Source organism: Malurus melanocephalus, unplaced genomic scaffold (genome assembly GCF_030028575.1).
Source record: "Malurus melanocephalus ecotype Western Australia unplaced genomic scaffold, MMel_1.1 scaffold_33, whole genome shotgun sequence".
In the NCBI taxonomy this organism is placed as follows: domain Eukaryota; kingdom Metazoa; phylum Chordata; class Aves; order Passeriformes; family Maluridae; genus Malurus; species Malurus melanocephalus.
The window spans coordinates 1457335-1476745 of record NW_026623265.1 but is presented as its reverse complement, the minus strand read 5'-3'; the positions used below and the strand labels follow the sequence as shown (position 1 = coordinate 1476745).

The 19411-nt window shown below is 36.6% G+C and overlaps 1 protein-coding gene across 2 annotated transcripts in view; it reads left to right on the top strand.

The window, feature by feature from the left end:
* Window positions 1-19411, top strand: part of TAB2 (TGF-beta activated kinase 1 (MAP3K7) binding protein 2) — a 60800-nt gene that overhangs the window by 29010 nt on the left and 12379 nt on the right. For both annotated transcript variants that reach the window (XM_057363989.1, XM_057363990.1), the window contains exons 2-3: window positions 11335-11524; window positions 16752-18264. In XM_057363989.1, coding sequence (XP_057219972.1) covers window positions 11423-11524; window positions 16752-18264 — 1615 coding nt within the window. In that variant the 5' untranslated portion in view covers window positions 11335-11422. The remainder of the gene's footprint in view (window positions 1-11334; window positions 11525-16751; window positions 18265-19411) is intronic.

Genomic DNA, 19411 nt, shown 5'->3' with positions numbered 1-19411 from the left:
TGCCAAGGGGCACCCACAACTTCTCTGGACAACTTGTTCCAATGTCTCACCACCCTCATCACAACTATTTCTTCCTTATATCCAATCTAAGTATATGCTCTTGTAGTTCAGAATTACTACCTCATCTTTGGAATTTTTTGTCTATTGCTGGGCAATTATTGAGATACTGTTATTCTGGAATGTTCTCCTTAAAATGCTGTCGTGTCTGTTGATCTCTAATTAGCTTCATTTCTGGCTTATTGTTGTAGGATACTGGAACTCCTCGGTATTTTTAGGGGTACTTTCTTTAGTATCAGTATGAAACACAGAAATAAATCATTCAAACACCATGAAAAAGTCATGAAAAAAACCACTGGAAGATTGGGTTACATGATGCAAGCTCTGAGATTTGTAATGCTGTTGTTGGCTTCTGTATTTAACTGCTGAAGTTCATCTATTTGCCTTGATACAGAGGCTTTCCAGAGCTTCCTGCTSTGAACTGAATAACCCAAAATACATTTCAGAAATTTAACTACCTGGCAAGCTGTTAAAACATGGCACAACAGGGCTTGTCTTGTTTCTGTTCTCATGTGAATTTTAAAGAAATACAATAATGCTGTCAATGGGAACATAACTAAAATGGCACAAAGTTCTCTGTCAGTCTTCCTACTGTTGTGGAAATGTGACAACAGGATAATTTTGCATTCAACAATTGTATGTCATAAATGAGAACAAAATCATTATATATTATGCATGTAACTTAGCATTTCTTCATCTTAGCATTTATGCATTAACTTAGCTTTTTGGATTCTTTCATCATTGAATTGACAATATAATAATGAAATTGAAGGGTTTTTTTTTCAATGGGTAAATCTTTCAATGGATAGATTAGTTTCAAACCAGTTGCATTTGTGTTTCTCTGGTACAGCCTCCTGAGTCATTGGGAAGGGTGTAGTGTTGAAAGTACACTTTCTCAATTGAAGCAGTGACACTTCTTGCTGTTCTCTTTAGAATTAAAGCTTGTGAAGTTTAAGTATGAAACCCAGCAGCTGTTCTTTACTTAAGTATTTCAGTGTGGATTTGCGAGTCTTTGTGCTTGGTTAAATTTCAAGTTGCTCTTATCTAAATTCATTTCTCTAAATCATATTCCCATTTTCTAAAAACAAATTGTTAATGTATAATTTTGAATAGAAGAATCCAGAGATATTCCTGGTCATGTGATCTAAGAACAAAAAGCATCATGTCCTTCCTGTGTGCCCACTCCTACATGTTGATGTTCCATGATGGCTCTTCAGTAATAATCATGCATCAGTCTCTTGCTGATGGTTTGATATCTGGTGTGTGTGCTGTCTTGTTTTGTTTTTAAATTGGGAAATCACTATCAAAAACTACTGCTAAATATCTAGATTGCTACAAGTTGTGATTCTTATTTCATCAAATGTCTGTTTCATTTATCTGAAGATTTTTAAATGAAATATGAGCTTAGCAAGTGTAAGCTGAATCTTCCCTGGGTTCAGTGAAACTGCAGTGGGACTAGTGACTCGAGTTCAAATTGACAGCTCTGGAGCAGTCAGTCATGCTGAACTGTGGTTTTCATCGGTGGAGCCACAAGTCTGCAAGCTCTGCAGATTCGGGTCTCATTGGAATGTGTTTTCATACTATTGAAAAGGGTGTTTGGAGCCAAGAGGTTTTGAGGTGAGTTTCTGTGCGCTTAGGCTGCAGGGCAATCCCCTTTGGCCCAGTGTCAGCTTTTGTAGAGGTTCCTATAGCTATTCAAAGAACTTGTCACTCACATGCTTTTTATTGCTGCTGTTGGCAGTAGGTTACTGGCAAGTTCCCTGAACATTTGCAGCTTTTGGGGGGCAACTTCCTCAAGGAAGTGATTTGGACTACTCAAATACAAAACCTGTAACTTTACAAACTACTGTGGAGCCATCTAAGAGCCAGCTTTTAGAATTGTTCTGTGTGTAATGTGGTGATTAGAGGCACAGTAAGGGGCATAGCAAGAAACAAAATAACGCTTGTTACTGTACTTGTTACTGTGGTCGTGGCTAGCAGGTACAACAGGCTTAGTATCACAAGCTTAACCTTCTCTTGACTCTGAGGTGTACTGGAGTTGGTTGACTGTGGCTCTKCTTCTTCATTCTGTTGCAGCTTTTACCAAGTTATCTTCTGTTCAACCAATTAAGATGTAGTACAACACTGGAAAATGTTTGAAACTTGCACAGTGAATGATGTTTAAAGTAGTAGATATGGAGAAGGAAAGGCATAGGTTGGAGAAAGGGATAGGAATAGGTTATTAACATTCCAGTATGTCTTCTTGTGGTGTGTAATTAGCCTGGCCAGGCTTACAGGTGCTATATTCATAACATATTGCAACTGAGGGGAGCAGTCTTGGATTTATGATGAGTTATGTGAAACTTTTGGTGCAATGTTCAGGAACAGGTGGAGAAGCCCACAGAGGTATTGGTCATCATCAGAAAGATACTGAGGACATAAAAAATGGTASTATCATCTTGTTCGTGTGTAAAGCCCTGGTGAGCCCTCCCCTTGAGTACTGAGGGCTACAGTCCCTGTATTTCAGGGAGTATATATTGGTGTTAGAGGAGGTAGTGAGAAGATATTATTTTATTTTATTTTTTTAATCAAGGCACAGCTCTTGCCTTTCAAAGAGGCATTTAGAAGACAGACTTAACAGTTTGGGGAGGTGAAGACTGAAGGAGAATAAATGAGTCAAGCTAGCAAATTCATGCAGGTGGGGAATGCAGAACTATTACAAAATCCTGCAACTTGGAACTGTGTAGCATTCAGCACTTAGAAGACAAGAAGTTTGAGAAGAGTGTAAGGAAAAATTTTTGATTTATTTTTTATTTCTAAATGCACAAAGTAGTAGACTTCTGGAGTTACTTGCCAGAGTGTATTGGAGRAGCAGATAATTTCAGTAGGTTAAGAAGAGCAATTTAATGAACACATCATCAATGGGTCTGTAAAGAGAATAGGCAGGGCACTGCTTTCAAGTTTCCTCAATCACATGTGCAGAGAGAATGAGAGGAATGTACTCAAAAAAGGCTTAGGCTTACTTGTTCTTCCTGAGTATTGCTTTTTGTTGCCATTCTTGCAGACAACACTGAGCTTAAATGACCCTTCTTTGACTCAGTAGGATATTTGTATTCTTATGGTAGTGCACATTGTGATCATAGAATCTTTGAGAGATATAGCATTTAGTTAGATTTAAACTGGTTGTTTAAAATTAATGTTTAATTTTAGGAAGCTTTTGAATCTTTTTGTCAGTCATCAATCAACATCAGATTTTAAAGGAGATATAGTCATGCTGCTTAAGAAAAAATAATGTTTAATCATGTTTCTGTGTAGACTGTCACTGTCATTGTTTTCAGTTACTTTTTCAAGATTTTGAAATTAGGGCTGGTCATATAGGTGTGGTTTTCCTGCCTCCTTCTCTGATTGGCATTTTTATTGTCTTAGTTTTTTTTCTCTGCCTTTAACTCTTAGAACAGTTGCACTGGAAATAGTGTGCACTCTTCAAAATAGCAGTACATGCTTTTGACTCGAGGGAGTTCGTAGAGGATTACCTTTATGGGAGCTTTACACTGCAGCCATAGCAGAAATTAAGTAATGCAAAAGGGGAAAACTGTACTTGAAAGCTTTCTCATATTGTTCATCTGTGGAAGAAGCCTGATAGCTGGGGATGTGAAGATGAATACTTGGTCTTCCTATGAATTAACAATGGATTTTTCATTCATTGGGAAGCTGACAAATGAAGCAAATATGTAGATGCATAGAAAAAGGGGGAATTGCCGAGATAAAGCCGACGTGAAGAATGTAAAGACCCGAATCTTAATGCAGGCAGAATTTAGAGTTACTGTGGAGTTCATGAATATAATTAACAAAAATACCCTGTCTGGATTATGTCATGCAATTTTTGCTTTGTGTACTTCATTTCTGTATGATATCCTTAAATTGCTGTGAAACAGGTTTTGCATGACAAGTAAAAAACATATGGTTGCTTCTAAGGTGAAGAAAATGCTTCAAAAAGATAACATTCTGAGACTTTAAATTCTTTCATAAATTACTGTATTTCATAAATTWCTGTATTTCATAAAATACTGAGTTTCATAAAGTACTGTATTTAAGATACTCCTGGCACTCAAAAATTTTGATTTTTGTATTCACATATGTTTCCAGTGTAATGTAATGGGTAGAGCCCCTATTTTCAGATTAATTTGAATGCCTAATAAATCATTGGCTATTTGATAGCAATTAGTTGCCCTTTCACTGTATTTATCCAATAGAAATGAAGAAAAATAGTATACCAAGGATTTTCTACTCCAAATATAATTTCAAATTGATTAATTTTCTATTCTGGATGTAATTTAAAATTGATGAGATTAATGTCGTTCAGGGGGACTAGTATGTTCTCTTCTTCATCCAAAGGCTAAGCTGTGATTTTGAGCTTTTAGGGGTTTTGTGAGAACTGTGTGGACAGGAGAGCACATGAGAACTCTCTTGAACATTTGGGTGTGTCTTGGAGAATAAATGTAGGAAGAATTGGAAACAGCTTCTCAGCTGTCTTAGAGGTGTTATTCTTTCCTCACCTCTAGTTCCTCTCCAGTCTAAATTAATTCAAACCCTTTTTACAAATTTCAAAGCTTTCAGATCCAGATTTCTGTTGTTAGCATACTGTGCAAGGAGTACAGGTTGAATCTCAAACTGTCAGCTCTTAACAGTAGCTTGAGGCAAGCTCAATAACTGCTAGATTTTTCTCTAGTTAAACCATATTCCTGAGGATATTTTTATCATGATGTGAGAAACCTCATTTTTTAAGATGCTTTTATATTTATTTTGTATATGTTTATATTTATCACTGTATTGCTGAGCTATGAAAAGGTTAGCTCTGCTTTGGTAGAGTGCACAGAATGACCTGTGGTAAAGGAAGGTGGCTTTGTTTTTCAATTAGTTCTCTAAGAGAAGGGGAAAAAATATCCAGACCAAACTTACACAAAATCCATTAATAGAATCCCTTAATGTGTACATTAGCATGACTGAACTAGCAAGAATTAAAACAGTTCRCAGTCAAACAAAGCAAAAATTTTTTTTTCCTATTGAGTAAATTTTTAAAAAACTGTGCAACCCCAACTAACTAATTTCCCTTGAAAAAGAAATTGTGTAACTGCTCATAGTTTCCAAGGAAATACCTGACAGATTAAACCTCTTTAAATGTTTTATGTGTGCGCACTTTTACTGTGGGACCCGTTACAATACATCGTTATTCAGGCCAGGAGTTTAAAAGACATTATAAAATGTGTTAAATAAAAATTTCTGGAAATTACTCTTTGAGATTAATTTGGAAGAAGAAAAAACAGCAAGTTGTGCTTCAAGGTAGGAATTGCTTCCAGGTATGGTCATGTAAAATAAATTTTCCATAGGAAGAGATTATTTATTTCAGCTGTTCAGAGTTTGCCATTTTCCTCTGACCTTGCTCATCATTAGTTATGCGATAGAAATATTTTGGTTTGATCCAGTTCAGTAATGTGTTCGGGGACATTTCTTAYTGATTCTTACTTGCAATTCTGATTTTTTCAGTTTTAAGGTCATGCAATGGAATCATATTTATATTCTTTATGTTCTTTTTTGGATTCAGAACAATGCAGAGTAGAAACCTGGCAAGCAGTTACRAGGAAGTATTGCTCTGTAGTAGGTTGAGGATGAGATGGGAAACTTAACTGTGATGGACTGCATTTATTTTTTTTTTTTAAGAGATGGATGGTAGTGAGTGAAGTATAACATCTGSTTTTGATAATATTATTCTTTACGCAGAGATATCGGTGAAGAGCTGTTGAGATGGTTCAAATTAGCCATGGAAAAGCTGAGTAATATATTAGAACAATTAAATTCTACTAGGAATATTTAATAAACCTGTTTCCATCATCCAGTTCTCACACTTTAAAATATGCATATAAAGCATCAGGGATATTAGTGCAAGCTTTTAGATTCTGTCGTTTTACTACTTAATCTCTTTTGCAGAAAGAATATGGGACTCACTGATAGAATATTCTTGTTTCTGTATTTTTTTCTCTTACAAAAATTACTCAGAATTTTAATTTGAAGAAAACAAGTGTGTGTTCAAGCTGTCTGATGTTTGGTTTCATGTAGGCTTTCAGAAAAAGTCTGTTACGGTTAGATTGGGGAGAAGAGAATTTCATTGTTTCTTGCTGTTTAATTTCTAAATGTTTTTTGTGTTGTAGTTTCTCAGAGAATCATACAATTTTGGTTTTGTTACCCTTGGTTTTTTCTTTTTTCCTTCCTACAAATTGTCAGTGACATAGTTAAAAATGTGCAGTCCTGTGTGTAGCTAGGAAACAATTTATTTAAGGACAGTTGGCCTTAAATGCATTGGTATCCCTTTTTTTTCCCCCTCCATTTCCTAGGCACACATACAGTGGAAGTTTCTAATCGTATGGTTAACAAGAGAGTGAGTTATCAGTGAGGAAGAAAAGGAAGATCAGGTGTAGAAATTGACATGTTGGAGGGATAGATTGTAAGAGAAGAATCTGGGATTTATTGTCTGATTTTTATTTTTGTTCCAGTAAAAAAAGAGATACAAAAATATGCTTCTAATTCTAACATTCTCTAAGGAGAATGTTAACACGTAAGTGTACACTGGCAACGAGCTTGCAATGCTTGTTACTGTCAGAGGAATGGATATCCTGCTCAGAAGGAGTCTATGGATAGAGATTCATATATTTATAATRTGATTGCCAGTCTTGTAGATTGCAGAGGAAATTACGTTTTTGAAAGAAAGATGAAAGAAATGCTAGCAATATTAATATCAGCTATACTTTGTCATTCAGGCAATTCAGTGTAAAGAAACCATCGATGGAAAGTGACCTAAGATTAGCCTTTAGTTGAATTATTGGAGTGAAACATCAGAATTGAAGTCTGGCCCATAGAAGTTTCTTAATATTTGTTAGCTGGGTGCCTGGATMGGTGTTAGGATAAGATAACAGGAAAAAGTGTAGCTGAATGTATGGGGGAGGGTAGAAGGTATTGCTCATGAAAGCATGGAGTGACAAGGGGAGAAGATAATTTTTCCTTTTTTTGAGTTGTCTGATGCACAGATGCGTAGTTGGGAGAATTGGGGAGCTTCTTAGTCCGGATAAAGGAGCTTGAGGTAAGCATAAAGGGGTTGGGTGGTTTCTTTTTTCGGTTGTGGTTTTTTTTTTTTTTGTTGGGTTTTGTTTTTTCAGTCATCTTTATAATTGCTTGTCTGTTTCTGCTGCYATTCTTATCTGTTTTAGCAGAGTCTACCAGGCTTGCTGCATCTGATTTCCTGTCATTGTGCATAAAAAGACTGCTGTAATGTCTGTAACCTGCACCATTAATGCTACAAGAAAATGTTCTCATGTTTCTGCATTCACTCTCCTAGAAATATGTGCAGCCAGGTTTTTAAAATAAGCTTTTAGATAGATTACTTCTATAGCATTTTAGCCAGGTGGGTAAAATACAGATCAGATATGATCAGAGTAAAACCACAGAAAAGTATGAGCAATTTACTTATTAGATGTACGTGAAGTAACAAGGGAAATAGAAAGGCTGCATTGATTCAAGCTTGGAGAAGGTGAAGGGTATGCTGATTACTGTGGCAGTATTGTGCCTATTTTCAAAAGCTGCTCTCTTGAACTCACAAAGGTTGTTTCCAGAATGGTAGCTGACTATAAATGAGACTTCAGTTATTATGAGTGCATCATAACTTCAACTGGAATTATTCAGTACAGCAGTTATGATAACATCTGCACAATTACTTTTGATATTTCTTGTGGCATGGATTGTATGTAAAGTTGCAGTGGGAAAGAATTAGTAATGAACAGGAAGTGCGGATAACATTCTAGTCTGTCAGCTTCTTTGTTTAGATTTTTTGAAGTTTAATTATTTCGTAAAATCCATTTTAGCAGAATTTACTCTGAAGAGCACTTGCTTTTTAAGTATTTTGTGGAAAGTTGGTGTGATACTAAGTTAGGGTTTGTATTGAAGAATTGTCTCTCATATGTTAAATGTGTGCTGTGGCAGAAGAAAGGAGACTTGAAAAATTTTACATTTAGCTAGCATTTGTCCAGTACTATAATGACCTGGTGTTTGGCATCTGAACCATATTTCACATTCAGTTGTCTTTGAATATTTTAGTAAACAAGAGAGGCAGTTTATTTTGTGTCTCATACTCATGGTTCTGAGTAGTCTTTGGAAGATGACACATTGTTTACTTGGTTTCAATGGTTTTCACAGAAAAAAGCTTCAACAGGAGCTCCATCATGATACAATTGCCAGGCCTTTGAAGTTGTCTGGGGATCTTGCCAATGCTCTTTCAAAAGACCAGTTAATTAATTCTTCTGGTTACTTAGTATTTCTGGCATAAATGAGCCCTKGGATCTCTGTCTCTCTTCAACATTATAAAGTCACATTGAAGGGTTTTGGTTTTTTTTTCAAAATAGCCAGAAGAATAACTTTTTATTGTAGCGTACTCCAATGCTTAAACATTTTTCTTTGCAATTAAACTCTGATATTAATGATTTTAGGAAGAGTTGTTTTTGAGTCATCAGTGCTGAATTTTCTTTCTTCCACTAATTTCTTGAATAGATTTTTCTGATTACTGCTGTAATACTGTATTACCTTTGCTTTTATGCCAGAGTCCCTGAATGAAACCAGAACATGGTTGCCAGCAGTTTTCTTTGCCTCCTGTTGGTACCCTTTTCTTCTACAGTATTTACTGGCAGTTTTGGCTGTTCATTCTTGAATTCATGCCTTTTCTTTTCCACTGGTATATGTAACTTTCTAACAATATTCTGATGTCCTGCTGCTGAATCCTGAGTTCCATGGCTGACTACAGTGTTGTGTGTCTGTTAGGCTTGCATCTGTCAAAGTAACTTTCAGCTCTTTTCTGTTTGCCTCTGGAGATGGATACTGAGTCCTTTTTGTTGTTTCTTTATAAAATCAACAATTGGAAAAAACCTTTTCATCTGTCTTTACTGGAGGGGCCTCAAGAGGCCTTATGGCCTGTCACTTAAGTCTTCCTTAAGGTTAATTTGAGTTTATTGATCTTTGAGCTATTTAGTGGGTTTTTCTTATTGAAGTGATGATTGGAACGAGATGTTCATATTAATGTGGTATGTTTTTCATATGTTACATTGTGAGTGAAGCCATGGTAGTTGCCTATTGTAATTGAAACTGAGGGAAAAAAAAAAAGCCTTTTTGCATTTTATGTTGGGAGTATATTTCTCTGAATTAAGATAGGGGGAGCAGAGCTCCTTTGGTTTATTTCCTCCCATAATACAGTAAATGTGATCATATTTTGCCTCATTGACACACTTGATGCACACATACAAAATTTAGTTAAATGATACTGCCCACATGCATCTGCGTGATGCTAAGCCAGCAGAACTTAAAAGTAGAGTAGAAAAAATAAGAATAAGCAGTCTCCTAGGTTTTGTATGCTACCAACAAATAATTGGACTTTGCAAGCATTGAATGATGACCTATAAGCTATTTTTTTGTCGCACAAAGATGCAGACAAGTTTTCTGTAGCACTTCAGTGAAAATTAAGGTAATTGTTATGATACTTTGCTGTTTTGGAGTAATAAATGCAAATTGTGGTCATTGTGTGTTCTATCAAGACTTCAGATGCTGAAAAATGAGCTAGAATACAAAATATTTTATTGAAATGAAGCACTGGGGGGAAAATGTGGAGAGTTCTCATGGTTTTAAATACTGGTTTTCTTAATTTATTCTCTGTTATTTTTTAAAAAGACTACTTTTGTCTCTTTCCATGGAGATTTTGCTGTAACAGCTGTGAAGGTGCTTTTTTGCTGATATGATAAAACTCAAGTAAAGAGTAAATGCAAAATTTTAATACTGTACAGGAAACTTGAGAAGGAGATCATAGAATTTACTGTTCTGAAAATGATAGAGCATATTGTGAAATGGATTGCTTTAATGTAGGTTAGAGGAATTGGGAAAAAAATTAAGCGGTCTTAGGAGGACTGAGAGGGGATTAACTATTTAACAGGAAATTTTACAGATCACTGAGTAGGAGAGGGGTGGAAAAATGGCATTTGATACTGAACTAAGGCAAACCAGCTTTCTTATTATTAATAAAATCATCTATTTTTGCAGGCCTGCTGTGATCTTGTCAGAATTGAATTTTAATTAGGGAAGTATTGCAGTACAGTTTTTGATAAATTATGTAATTGTTTATTGTWTAATTTGAACAGTGTTTTTCTTAAAAATTGCTTAAAAGAAGGTGCAAGATCTATAGCGTTTTGTCACTTCTCATATTAGTCTAGTCCTGTAAACCATTGAAGAAGTAACATAAGTGTATTGTTAATGAGGCATGGACTAAGTAACTTTTTTAATTGCTCTGCTGCTGCCATGGAGAAAATTAATAAAATTCATGGAGATGCTTGAATAAGATTAGCTAATTTAAGGGGTAAATGTACATTAGAGTTGACTACTTCAGGGCTTTATAAATCATATGGTCACATTTATTCATAATATTAGCGTATATGAGAAGATACAATTGCATTGCTTAACACACAGGTGCATTCTTTCAAGACTTATTGGTAGAAATTCTTTGTGGTAAAAGCCTGTAGAATATCATATGGTCTGGACAGATAACTTGTATAAATATGTTGATTGGGTGATTGTGAAATAATCTTCTTCATAGCTCTTCATAATTTCCTTCAAAGGAGAAGCAGAGTTAGTTGAAGAAGCCTAATTTGTTACAGCGTTCTTACCTTCTAGTCTCAGAATATTCTGAAGTATATTGATATTGGGTGAAAACCAAGTAGACAATTGCTAGTAAATTCTGAAACTTAGAGACATTGAACTTCTATCCACAATATTCTGACAGCAAACTAAAACAATAATGGTAACAGTAAAAATGCAGGTACATTCAAAAGCTGAATGAGCACTATTTTCCTATATTTGATATGGACTACTTCATGTTCAGTTGTGTTTAAAATAAGTAAAAATGCTGTTCTTAAACCCATTAATACTTTGATAAATCAGGTTTATTTTTAATGTATTTTTTAATGTCAGTATAAAAACAAAGAAGGAAACAGATCCCGAGATGTGTGTATAAATGCACCATTTTCAAGATTTTGAGCGTGTGAAAGACAATTACTTAGCCCCAGGTGTTGCATGGGAAATCATCAGCATAAAATACAGACTAATATTGCATAATTGAAAAGGGGTTTTGTGTGTGTATTTCAGTTTTTTGTGGGGTGTTCTTTTGTTGCATCAAAAATCCCTGCTTTTGATATCTCAAGGCTTTCCTTTCTCTTCCAGAAAATGCTGGGGCAGAAGAGATGAGTACTCCCTTTACTAAGGCCTAAAACTGCCTGTTGAAAAACAATCCTGCCCAGGCAATATACGAATGGCCCAAGGAAGCCCACAAATTGATATTCAGGTTTTACATGACCTGCGGCAGAAGTTTCCAGAGGTACCTGAAGGTGTTGTATCCAGATGCATGTTACAGGTCAGTGTTCTGTTCGTGATAGTACAATTAAGCAGCTTTGCTTATTTTAAGCTTCCTGTATGGGTATTCTTGTATTCCTTTGAAAGCAGATGTTTTTCTCTAAAAGTGAAACAAATATACRCAGCCAATTTCTTTATGTTGCGTAGTAAGCAAAGTGTTAGTCTTTCTTTTTCCATGCCTAATCGGGAGTGGTCCAAAGTAAATCAGCCTGTAAATCAATAATCAGTGTGTGCATGGAGACTATTGTCTCACCAATCAGTATGCTCATGCTCAAAAGCCAAAACTAACTGTGGCAAAAGGAGGGATGCAAAGCCAACTTGGTTCCAGCGGGGACAATTTAAGGCAATGCTACAAGATGCAGCATTTTTAAATTTTATTTTAATTTTTTATTTGGGTGCTAGGGCAGGTCCTGAGGCAGGTTTGCTACCTGGTCTCCATTAGACTTAGAGGTGGGCCCTCAGCCTGCAGAGCTAGCACTGGTGACTTTAGGTACCCTCAGCAGCCAGAGCCTGGGAATGTGATGTGGGCAGGCAGGACTGAGTGGCTGTAGTCTCTCATCCACCATGTTAGACCTGTGTGGGTGTGAGGCACTGGTGTGCATCTGCCCTGGGCTTTGGCTGCCACATGGGCCTCATTTGTTTTGCAGTAGCTTTGGAGTCTATGTAGCTAATTAATGGGTTTCTGTTGGGCTTGAAAGTAACAAAGCATTTTTGACAAGTGCTGCAGTTAGTGCTAAAGCCATGGACTGCATATTCTCAACCTCTACATGCAGCTGTCTTTAATGCTGCCACTGTCAGGACACATGCCCATATTTTGTATCAGCTTGCTCTATAACATCATGTAGTAGCTATACTTCAGCAGATAAATTAACGTCCATCCAGAGCCAAGTGGGGACACCTTAATGCCTAGAGTTAACAAATGCTGGTAAGGCTTATTTAGCTTTGTTGCTTAAACATGTTTGCTTTGCATTTTCCATCAATTCAAAGCATCCATACTGATTGATTTTTTTTTTTTTTTTTTTCATTCTAAGATATTCAACCTTTGATTACTCTGGTTAATAAGAGAATTATCCAGATATTCTTACTTGTATACACAACTTGATTGGAAAAATGATGGGTTATGGCTTCCCAGAAGCTAACTATCTCTGAACTATGGCTAGGATATCTGTGGTTATGATTTAACATTCTTTATATCATAATGTTTGTCTTTTATGTGTATTTTTATTTATGAAATACATATTTGTGTATACTCATACACACATGCATCCAAATAAGGTGTTCGTACTCTTGGGAAGAGCCTCTGTGACAATTTAACATTCATATTTTCAGGACTTTACCATGACTCTCCAGTCTTTCTAGAGTAAGAAGTGAAAAGTACATTTCATCAAAAGAATTGGTTTTAATTTGCAAGAAGGCAAAATTCTGCTTGAGGCTCATGAGGTTTCAAGATTTCCCCAATCCCTTCTTTCTCATTATTTAGCTGAAAAGAAAACTGAACCACAATATAAATTGCCTCTATTTGTTCTCAGGACTGTGCACTGCTATTTTGATTTTATTGCTCTGTAGGTCTTTATACTACAAGTACAGTTTTGTTCTTCAAACATGAGAACTGCTTGTTGAGMGGGGTCTGTAGACTTGATTAAATGAACGCATCAGTAACCATCTTTTGAATGTAATTCTTGATGCATTTAAAAGCTAATGCTTGTCTTTGAGACTCAGCAGTTTTCATAACATTAAATACAATGGTTTTTTTTTTTTAATAAAAGGAGACATAACTGTGAAGAAAAGATACTGTACATCCCATATTATGACAGATCTATGGGGAGCATTTTTGATTTTGAGAAAGTGTTTTAGGTCAGCTTTCATGAGAATATCTCTCAAAAACACTCTAGAGTGATTAATGTTCCATGTGTAAAATATTGTTAAACTAATTTGTCACACTAGAAAGCTACCTTTTTTGTTAACTGAGAGCTAAGACTCACCAAAAAATCCTGTCATGTTGTTGGTTCTTTGAAATTTCATGAGCTCTGGTTTCTCTGACTCAACTTCTAGCTTTACTACTCTGTTTGGCTTGGGGTTTGTTTGTTTGTTTGTGTTTTGGTTTGTTTGGGGATTTTGGTTGTTATAAAAGCTGCCTAACTTCTTTAGCTTATAAAAGCTGCTGACTTCTTTAAGTCAACAAATTTTGTACTTGGACTGATGGGAAACATTGAATAGCAGAATTTCAGAGTACTTATCATATGTTTGCAGTACTGCTKGAACAGTGTCTGAATCCTGCATTCTGCCATCTTGTAGTTGAGCATAGTAGAAGGAATTTCCAATAAAGGCAGTAAGTGTAGTTTAGGTCAAAACCAAGTACTTGAGGGCATTTGATATAAGAAATGCCTTGCCCCCACAATCCCTAATGGGCAGGCATCATATGTCAGGGTGAAGTTATTTTTAAGCTAGGAAGTATAAGATACCCCAGGAGAGAATCTGAGAGAATATAAACATTTTGCAGTTTGTAATATTATTGATGAGACTATTACAAGAAGGAAGGTTTCTTTGCATCACTGTGAATTGTGCATAAAAAATGTGCGGATACTTTATTTCTCCTCTTTGAATTCTTTGTAGCCAAGCACATCTGTTTTTAAAGGAAGGTTTATAGCATTATACGCTTATAATGAAAAAATTAAGGATAAAGAGAACATGAAAATACCTCGAGGTAAATAGCCCTCTATTGAAATACCTAAACAATGTATAGCATACTAAAAACAGAGGACCACCAAAGAGCTAACAGGAGGAAACTTAAACATGCTTGATCTAGGGAGTAAAAAGTCTTGGGCAGACAGCACTGAATATTCCTAAAAAGTTTTGTATCCCTCCATTCTTCCCAACAAGCTTCCTGCATTCAGCTCTTCCATTCTCCCCATTTAAAGGAGTCACTGCAGTGTCCACTGTCTGTGGACATTGTTCCCTGTTGTTCTATTTTTTGTCTCCAGAGCATTCTGTACCTGCTCCTCTAAGTCTACGTCCTCTCCTTGCTTCATTTCCCTCCAACATTCTTATTCTTTCTTTTTTTTTCTTTCTCTTTCAGGGTGCCAACATTTTAAACTCAATTGGGACATGGGCAGAAATAAGATGAGGGGTATTGTTTTGCTGGAATATGCTCAGTTCTGCCATCAACCGGTTCTCTGATCTGTAAAGAGTTAGAAGCGGTTGAAACTGCCTCTGCCAGCCAGAAGATGCCAGGGGTTCCATGTGCCCCCGTTTCCCCTATGAATTCTCCAATTTTCTCATTGACGTCACTGAAATTTTGGAATTGATTGGATGCAGTCTTAAAAAAGAAAAAAAAAATAGTCCAAAGAAATGCATTCAAGCTGAATGTAAGGGCCTTGCAAGCTTGGCCTGTTCCGTTTTGGTATTTTTGGCCGTTCTGTTAATAATTTTAATTCACTTAAGTTCATGCAAAATCTGCCTTTGAGATCTTTCTAGCTTGTTTTTCTGTGGCATCATATCTTTTTCCCTTTTCTGGCTCCCTTTTCTCCTTTGCAACAAATACCAGGCTATTGTTCTTATCTTCTCTTACCCATTGTTCTGTCTGCGTGTTTCCTTCCTCACTACTAACTTCCTTTGATTACTTCGTCCTCTGGTGCTTATTCCAAACTAGAGCCAATATGCATATCATCAATTTGACCAATTTTCATATATCTGAATACTTTTTTGCAGCAATACTTATATAGAGCTGGCTTGTTAGATAGCCTTTAGGAAATCCTGTTGTTTTAAAAGGTTTTGTGGCTGGGGTTTTTTGGGGGTATTTTTTTGCTTTAATTTGGATGAATTCAGAACCACATCTGGTCTGTATGAACACATAGTTTTGGTTTTATGGGTGAAGTTCAGCCTTGTCATCCCTCTTCCACTTCTGTTGTCTTTCTTATTTTTCTGTTTTTCGTAAATCTGTAAGGTAGATACAGTCCTGCTATGTCTGCACAACACTGTTACCTTCACAGTGGTTGAAGAATGAGAAGTAATGTCTGCTAGTTTAACAAAAATYACTTAATAGAAAGCATGTAGCATGGATCAGTTTACCTGGTTATGTTCCTCTTTAACTAACTGATAATATTGCTACTTGGCATATGCAATTTGTTTCTTTGATCACGTGCATTTTTTTCTAGTAGCTGTTTCTGTGTGCTGGATGGATTTGCCACCTATTTAGTGTTAATAAGATGGACCTGAACCGGTGCTCCTCTGGCTGAAAGTATTAACCTTTATTTCTTGGAAGGGCAAGAGGTTCTGTTTGTAAAGTTACATGGAGAAAGCAAAATATTAAGAAATTATGTCACTGATGCATGTTCACTCTTTCTAAAAATCCTTATGTAGGAAACTAAATTGGGAAGATTGGAGTACAGTATTACTGAGCATGTGGAAAAAGAGAAGAGAGATTAGCAGTTTGCTTCTGAAGTGTTCTTAAAAACAGAATTAGCTAGGTTGTGGTTTCTGTTCTAAGTCATCCTATTACGGGCTTTAAAAGGTACAAATGCAAGTACAAATATAAGTATTTAAAAGCTTTGCAAGCAGTGGTTTAAAATGAAAATACAAAAGTCCTCTGGGTTTTCTGTTAATAGTTTCATCTTACAAAAGAGTAATCCTGATGTATTTTTATAAACTGAATTTTTATATTTTTTCTGAAGTCATGTATAGTTCCTTGGGTTGGTGTATTTCTTCTCTTAAGATTCACTTTCCATTTTCAGCAGGAGGTAATGCATAGCTGGTATTGAAGTGATTGGGAAAATATTTGAAATAAACGCATGCTTTTATTTCTGTTTTTAAGTTATTAACCAATACTATGCAGATGCTGTGAATCCATTCCTGCTGTCATTTTCTCCTTCAAGCCAGAGATTAGATCTCTGCTGAAGATGGTTCTGAAACTGAGAAGGAATAGGGAAAGTATTCATCYAAGATGTATCATACTATATAAAGGTAGCTTGTCAAGGTCCAGGATCTTCCTGTCATTGCTTCAGAGGCAATGCAGCCCTCTGCCCTTGGTGCCATTGGCTGAGCTGCTGTTCCCAGAGCAGTGAGTTTCACATGTAAGCCCCTTGTATGTGTAGAGCAGATATGCTAGCCAGCCACCTAAAGCATTCTGTCCAATGCTACATTGTTAATTTTTGAGTTATGATTGGATGTATACATACACATCTGTGACAGTATTTTATCAGTAATGTCGAATTTTCATCTGTCTTTTATAGAATAACAATAATTTGGATGCCTGTTGTGCAGTTCTCTCTCAGGAGAGCACAAAGTATCTCTACGGTGAAGGAGACGTAAGTTTTTCGGATGATTCTGGGATTCCTGGACTACGAAATCACATGACATCTCTAAATCTGGATTTGCAGTCACAGAATGTCTATCATCATGGAAGAGAAGGAAGTAGAATGAATGGAAGTAGGACACTAGCTCACAGTGTTAGTGATGGGCACCTTCAAACCAGTCAGTCCAACAATGAACTGTTTCAGCAGGAACCACAGACAGCGCCTGCGCAGGTTCCACAAGGATTTAATGTCTTTGGGATGGCTAATGCAGTTAGTAGTTCTAATCCAGGGCAGCATCTTGGATTTCACCTAGGTAGCAAAGGAGTATCTAACTTGTCTCAACAAACACCCAGATTCAACCCCATTATGGTAACTTTAGCCCCAAACATTCAGCCTGGTCGCAATACCCCAACGTCTTTGCACATACACGGTGTACCTCCTCCTGTACTTAACAGTCCCCAGGGAAATTCTATCTATATTAGGCCTTACATCACAGCTCCTAGTGGTACGGCTCGACAGACACATCAGCAGCCAGGCTGGGCATCTCAGTTTAATCCTATGCACCCTCAGCAAGTCTACCAGCCTTCGCAGCCAAGTCCCTGGACTACTATTCCTACATCCAGTACTACGCCACATACCTCATCGCAGCAGTCAACACAGCCAAACCAGCAAGGCCACCAGACTTCTCATGTGTACATGCCTATCAGTTCTCCTACTACTCCACAAGCACCTATGATTCATTCATCTGGTAGCTCACAATCTTCTGCTCATAGCCAATACAACATTCAGAATATATCCACAGGACCTCGAAAAAATCAAATTGAAATCAAACTTGAACCACCACAAAGAAACAGTTCTTCTAAGTTGCGTTCAACTGGCCCTCGCACCTCTACTGTTCCCTCTTCCCTCAACAGCCAGACATTAAGTAGAAGTCAGCCCACTGTTTACATATCGGCCAGTCCTCCAAATACTGATGAAGTGATCACACGTGGTCAACCCAAGGTCTACATTTCAGCAAATGCTGCAACAGGAGACGATCAACTTCTGCGGAACCAGCCCACGCTTTTCATATCGACAAATCCTGGAGTATCTACTACTGCTAGGAATATGTCTGGTCAAGTAAGCATGGGTCCCGCATTTATTCATCACCATCCACCCAAGAGTCGAGCAGTGGGCAACAGCACCACTGCAACTTCTCCTCGAGTGGTTGTTACGCAGCCTAACACAAAATATACTTTTAAAATTACAGTTTCTCCAAATAAACCCCCTGCAGTTTCCCCAGGGGTAGTGTCCCCGACTTTTGAACCTACAAACCTCCTAAATCTTCCTGATCACTATGTTGAACCAGAGGGTATCCAGCATCTTACTGACCCTGTTTTAGCACATGTGGATAGGATCAGTGATGCACGGAAATTGAGTATGGGATCTGATGATGCTGCCTACACGCAAGGTAATRTTCTTCATATAAATTGTAGAGATTTTGAACAGCTTGTCAATTCGGTGTGTAGATTGCAGAACAGGAAACAGTTAGAAATCTTTGTGACGTTAATACAGTATCCTTAATTTTAGCTTTTGTGAGTGTTTCCTAAATAAATAAAAGCGTTTTTTAAGCAAATCATAGATTTCTTTTTATGGTTAAGAGATACTTGGAGATATTTTTCTGTTTGTCTTAAGTAGATACATTATCTGTTTAATGAGGTGAAGTCATACCATCTTCATTTTTTGTTGTTTTGAAAGAAATATCTACTTAAAGCTACAATTCCACTGTCAGATTTTTGAATCAGCTGACATACTGTTTACATTGGGTAATGTTCCCTTTTTTTTTCTGTGAATGTTTTCTAAGAAGAAAGAAAAGCATGCTGACTTCAAAAACAATAAGTGGGACGAAGTGTTGGCCTCCATGTTTCCTGCTGTGTGCCTGACAATAAAATGCTTAAAGTCTTGATACTTACTTCTGTTATATTTTAAAATGTGAGGAGGAGCACCCAACCAAAGCAATCTGTTTTAAGGGATCAGTGGTAATGGAGGGGTAAAACTTAAAATATGTGATATGTCAAGATAACCTGTTCATGTTATAATTTTTCTGTTTTCATGGGTTTGCATGCTTTTATTATCAACTTCATTGTTTATTAATCCTTTGGTAAGCTTTTTATGTAAAGATGTTGAATGAGTCTTAGTGTATTTAAGCAGTATTCATGATAGCTGATCAAAATAATTTGTCCTTGACCTCACTGGTAATCCTCTCTGGACTTAGCAAACAATTCAGACTTTAAAAAAACTGTCTTGTTCTATGACCACTGTAAATATTCTTGAGATGAATTTAGAATTGTATTTTATGTAAGTAAGGACAGTGATCAGGACACTGATAGCCAGGTCTGCATCTGGAGTACTGTAGTAATGAAATAAATCCAATTACTGTAGTAATGAGGTAAATCAAAAAGTGATTCCAGCTTGTGCACTACTTCTGGATGTAATTCTTTTTGGTGAGGAAAGTCTACCCTAACTCAAACGTTTCTAAAGGATAGGTGTCAAAACCAAAAAGCTAATCATCCATATGATCTCTTACATTCAGTGCATAAAGTACTTCAGAAAATGGA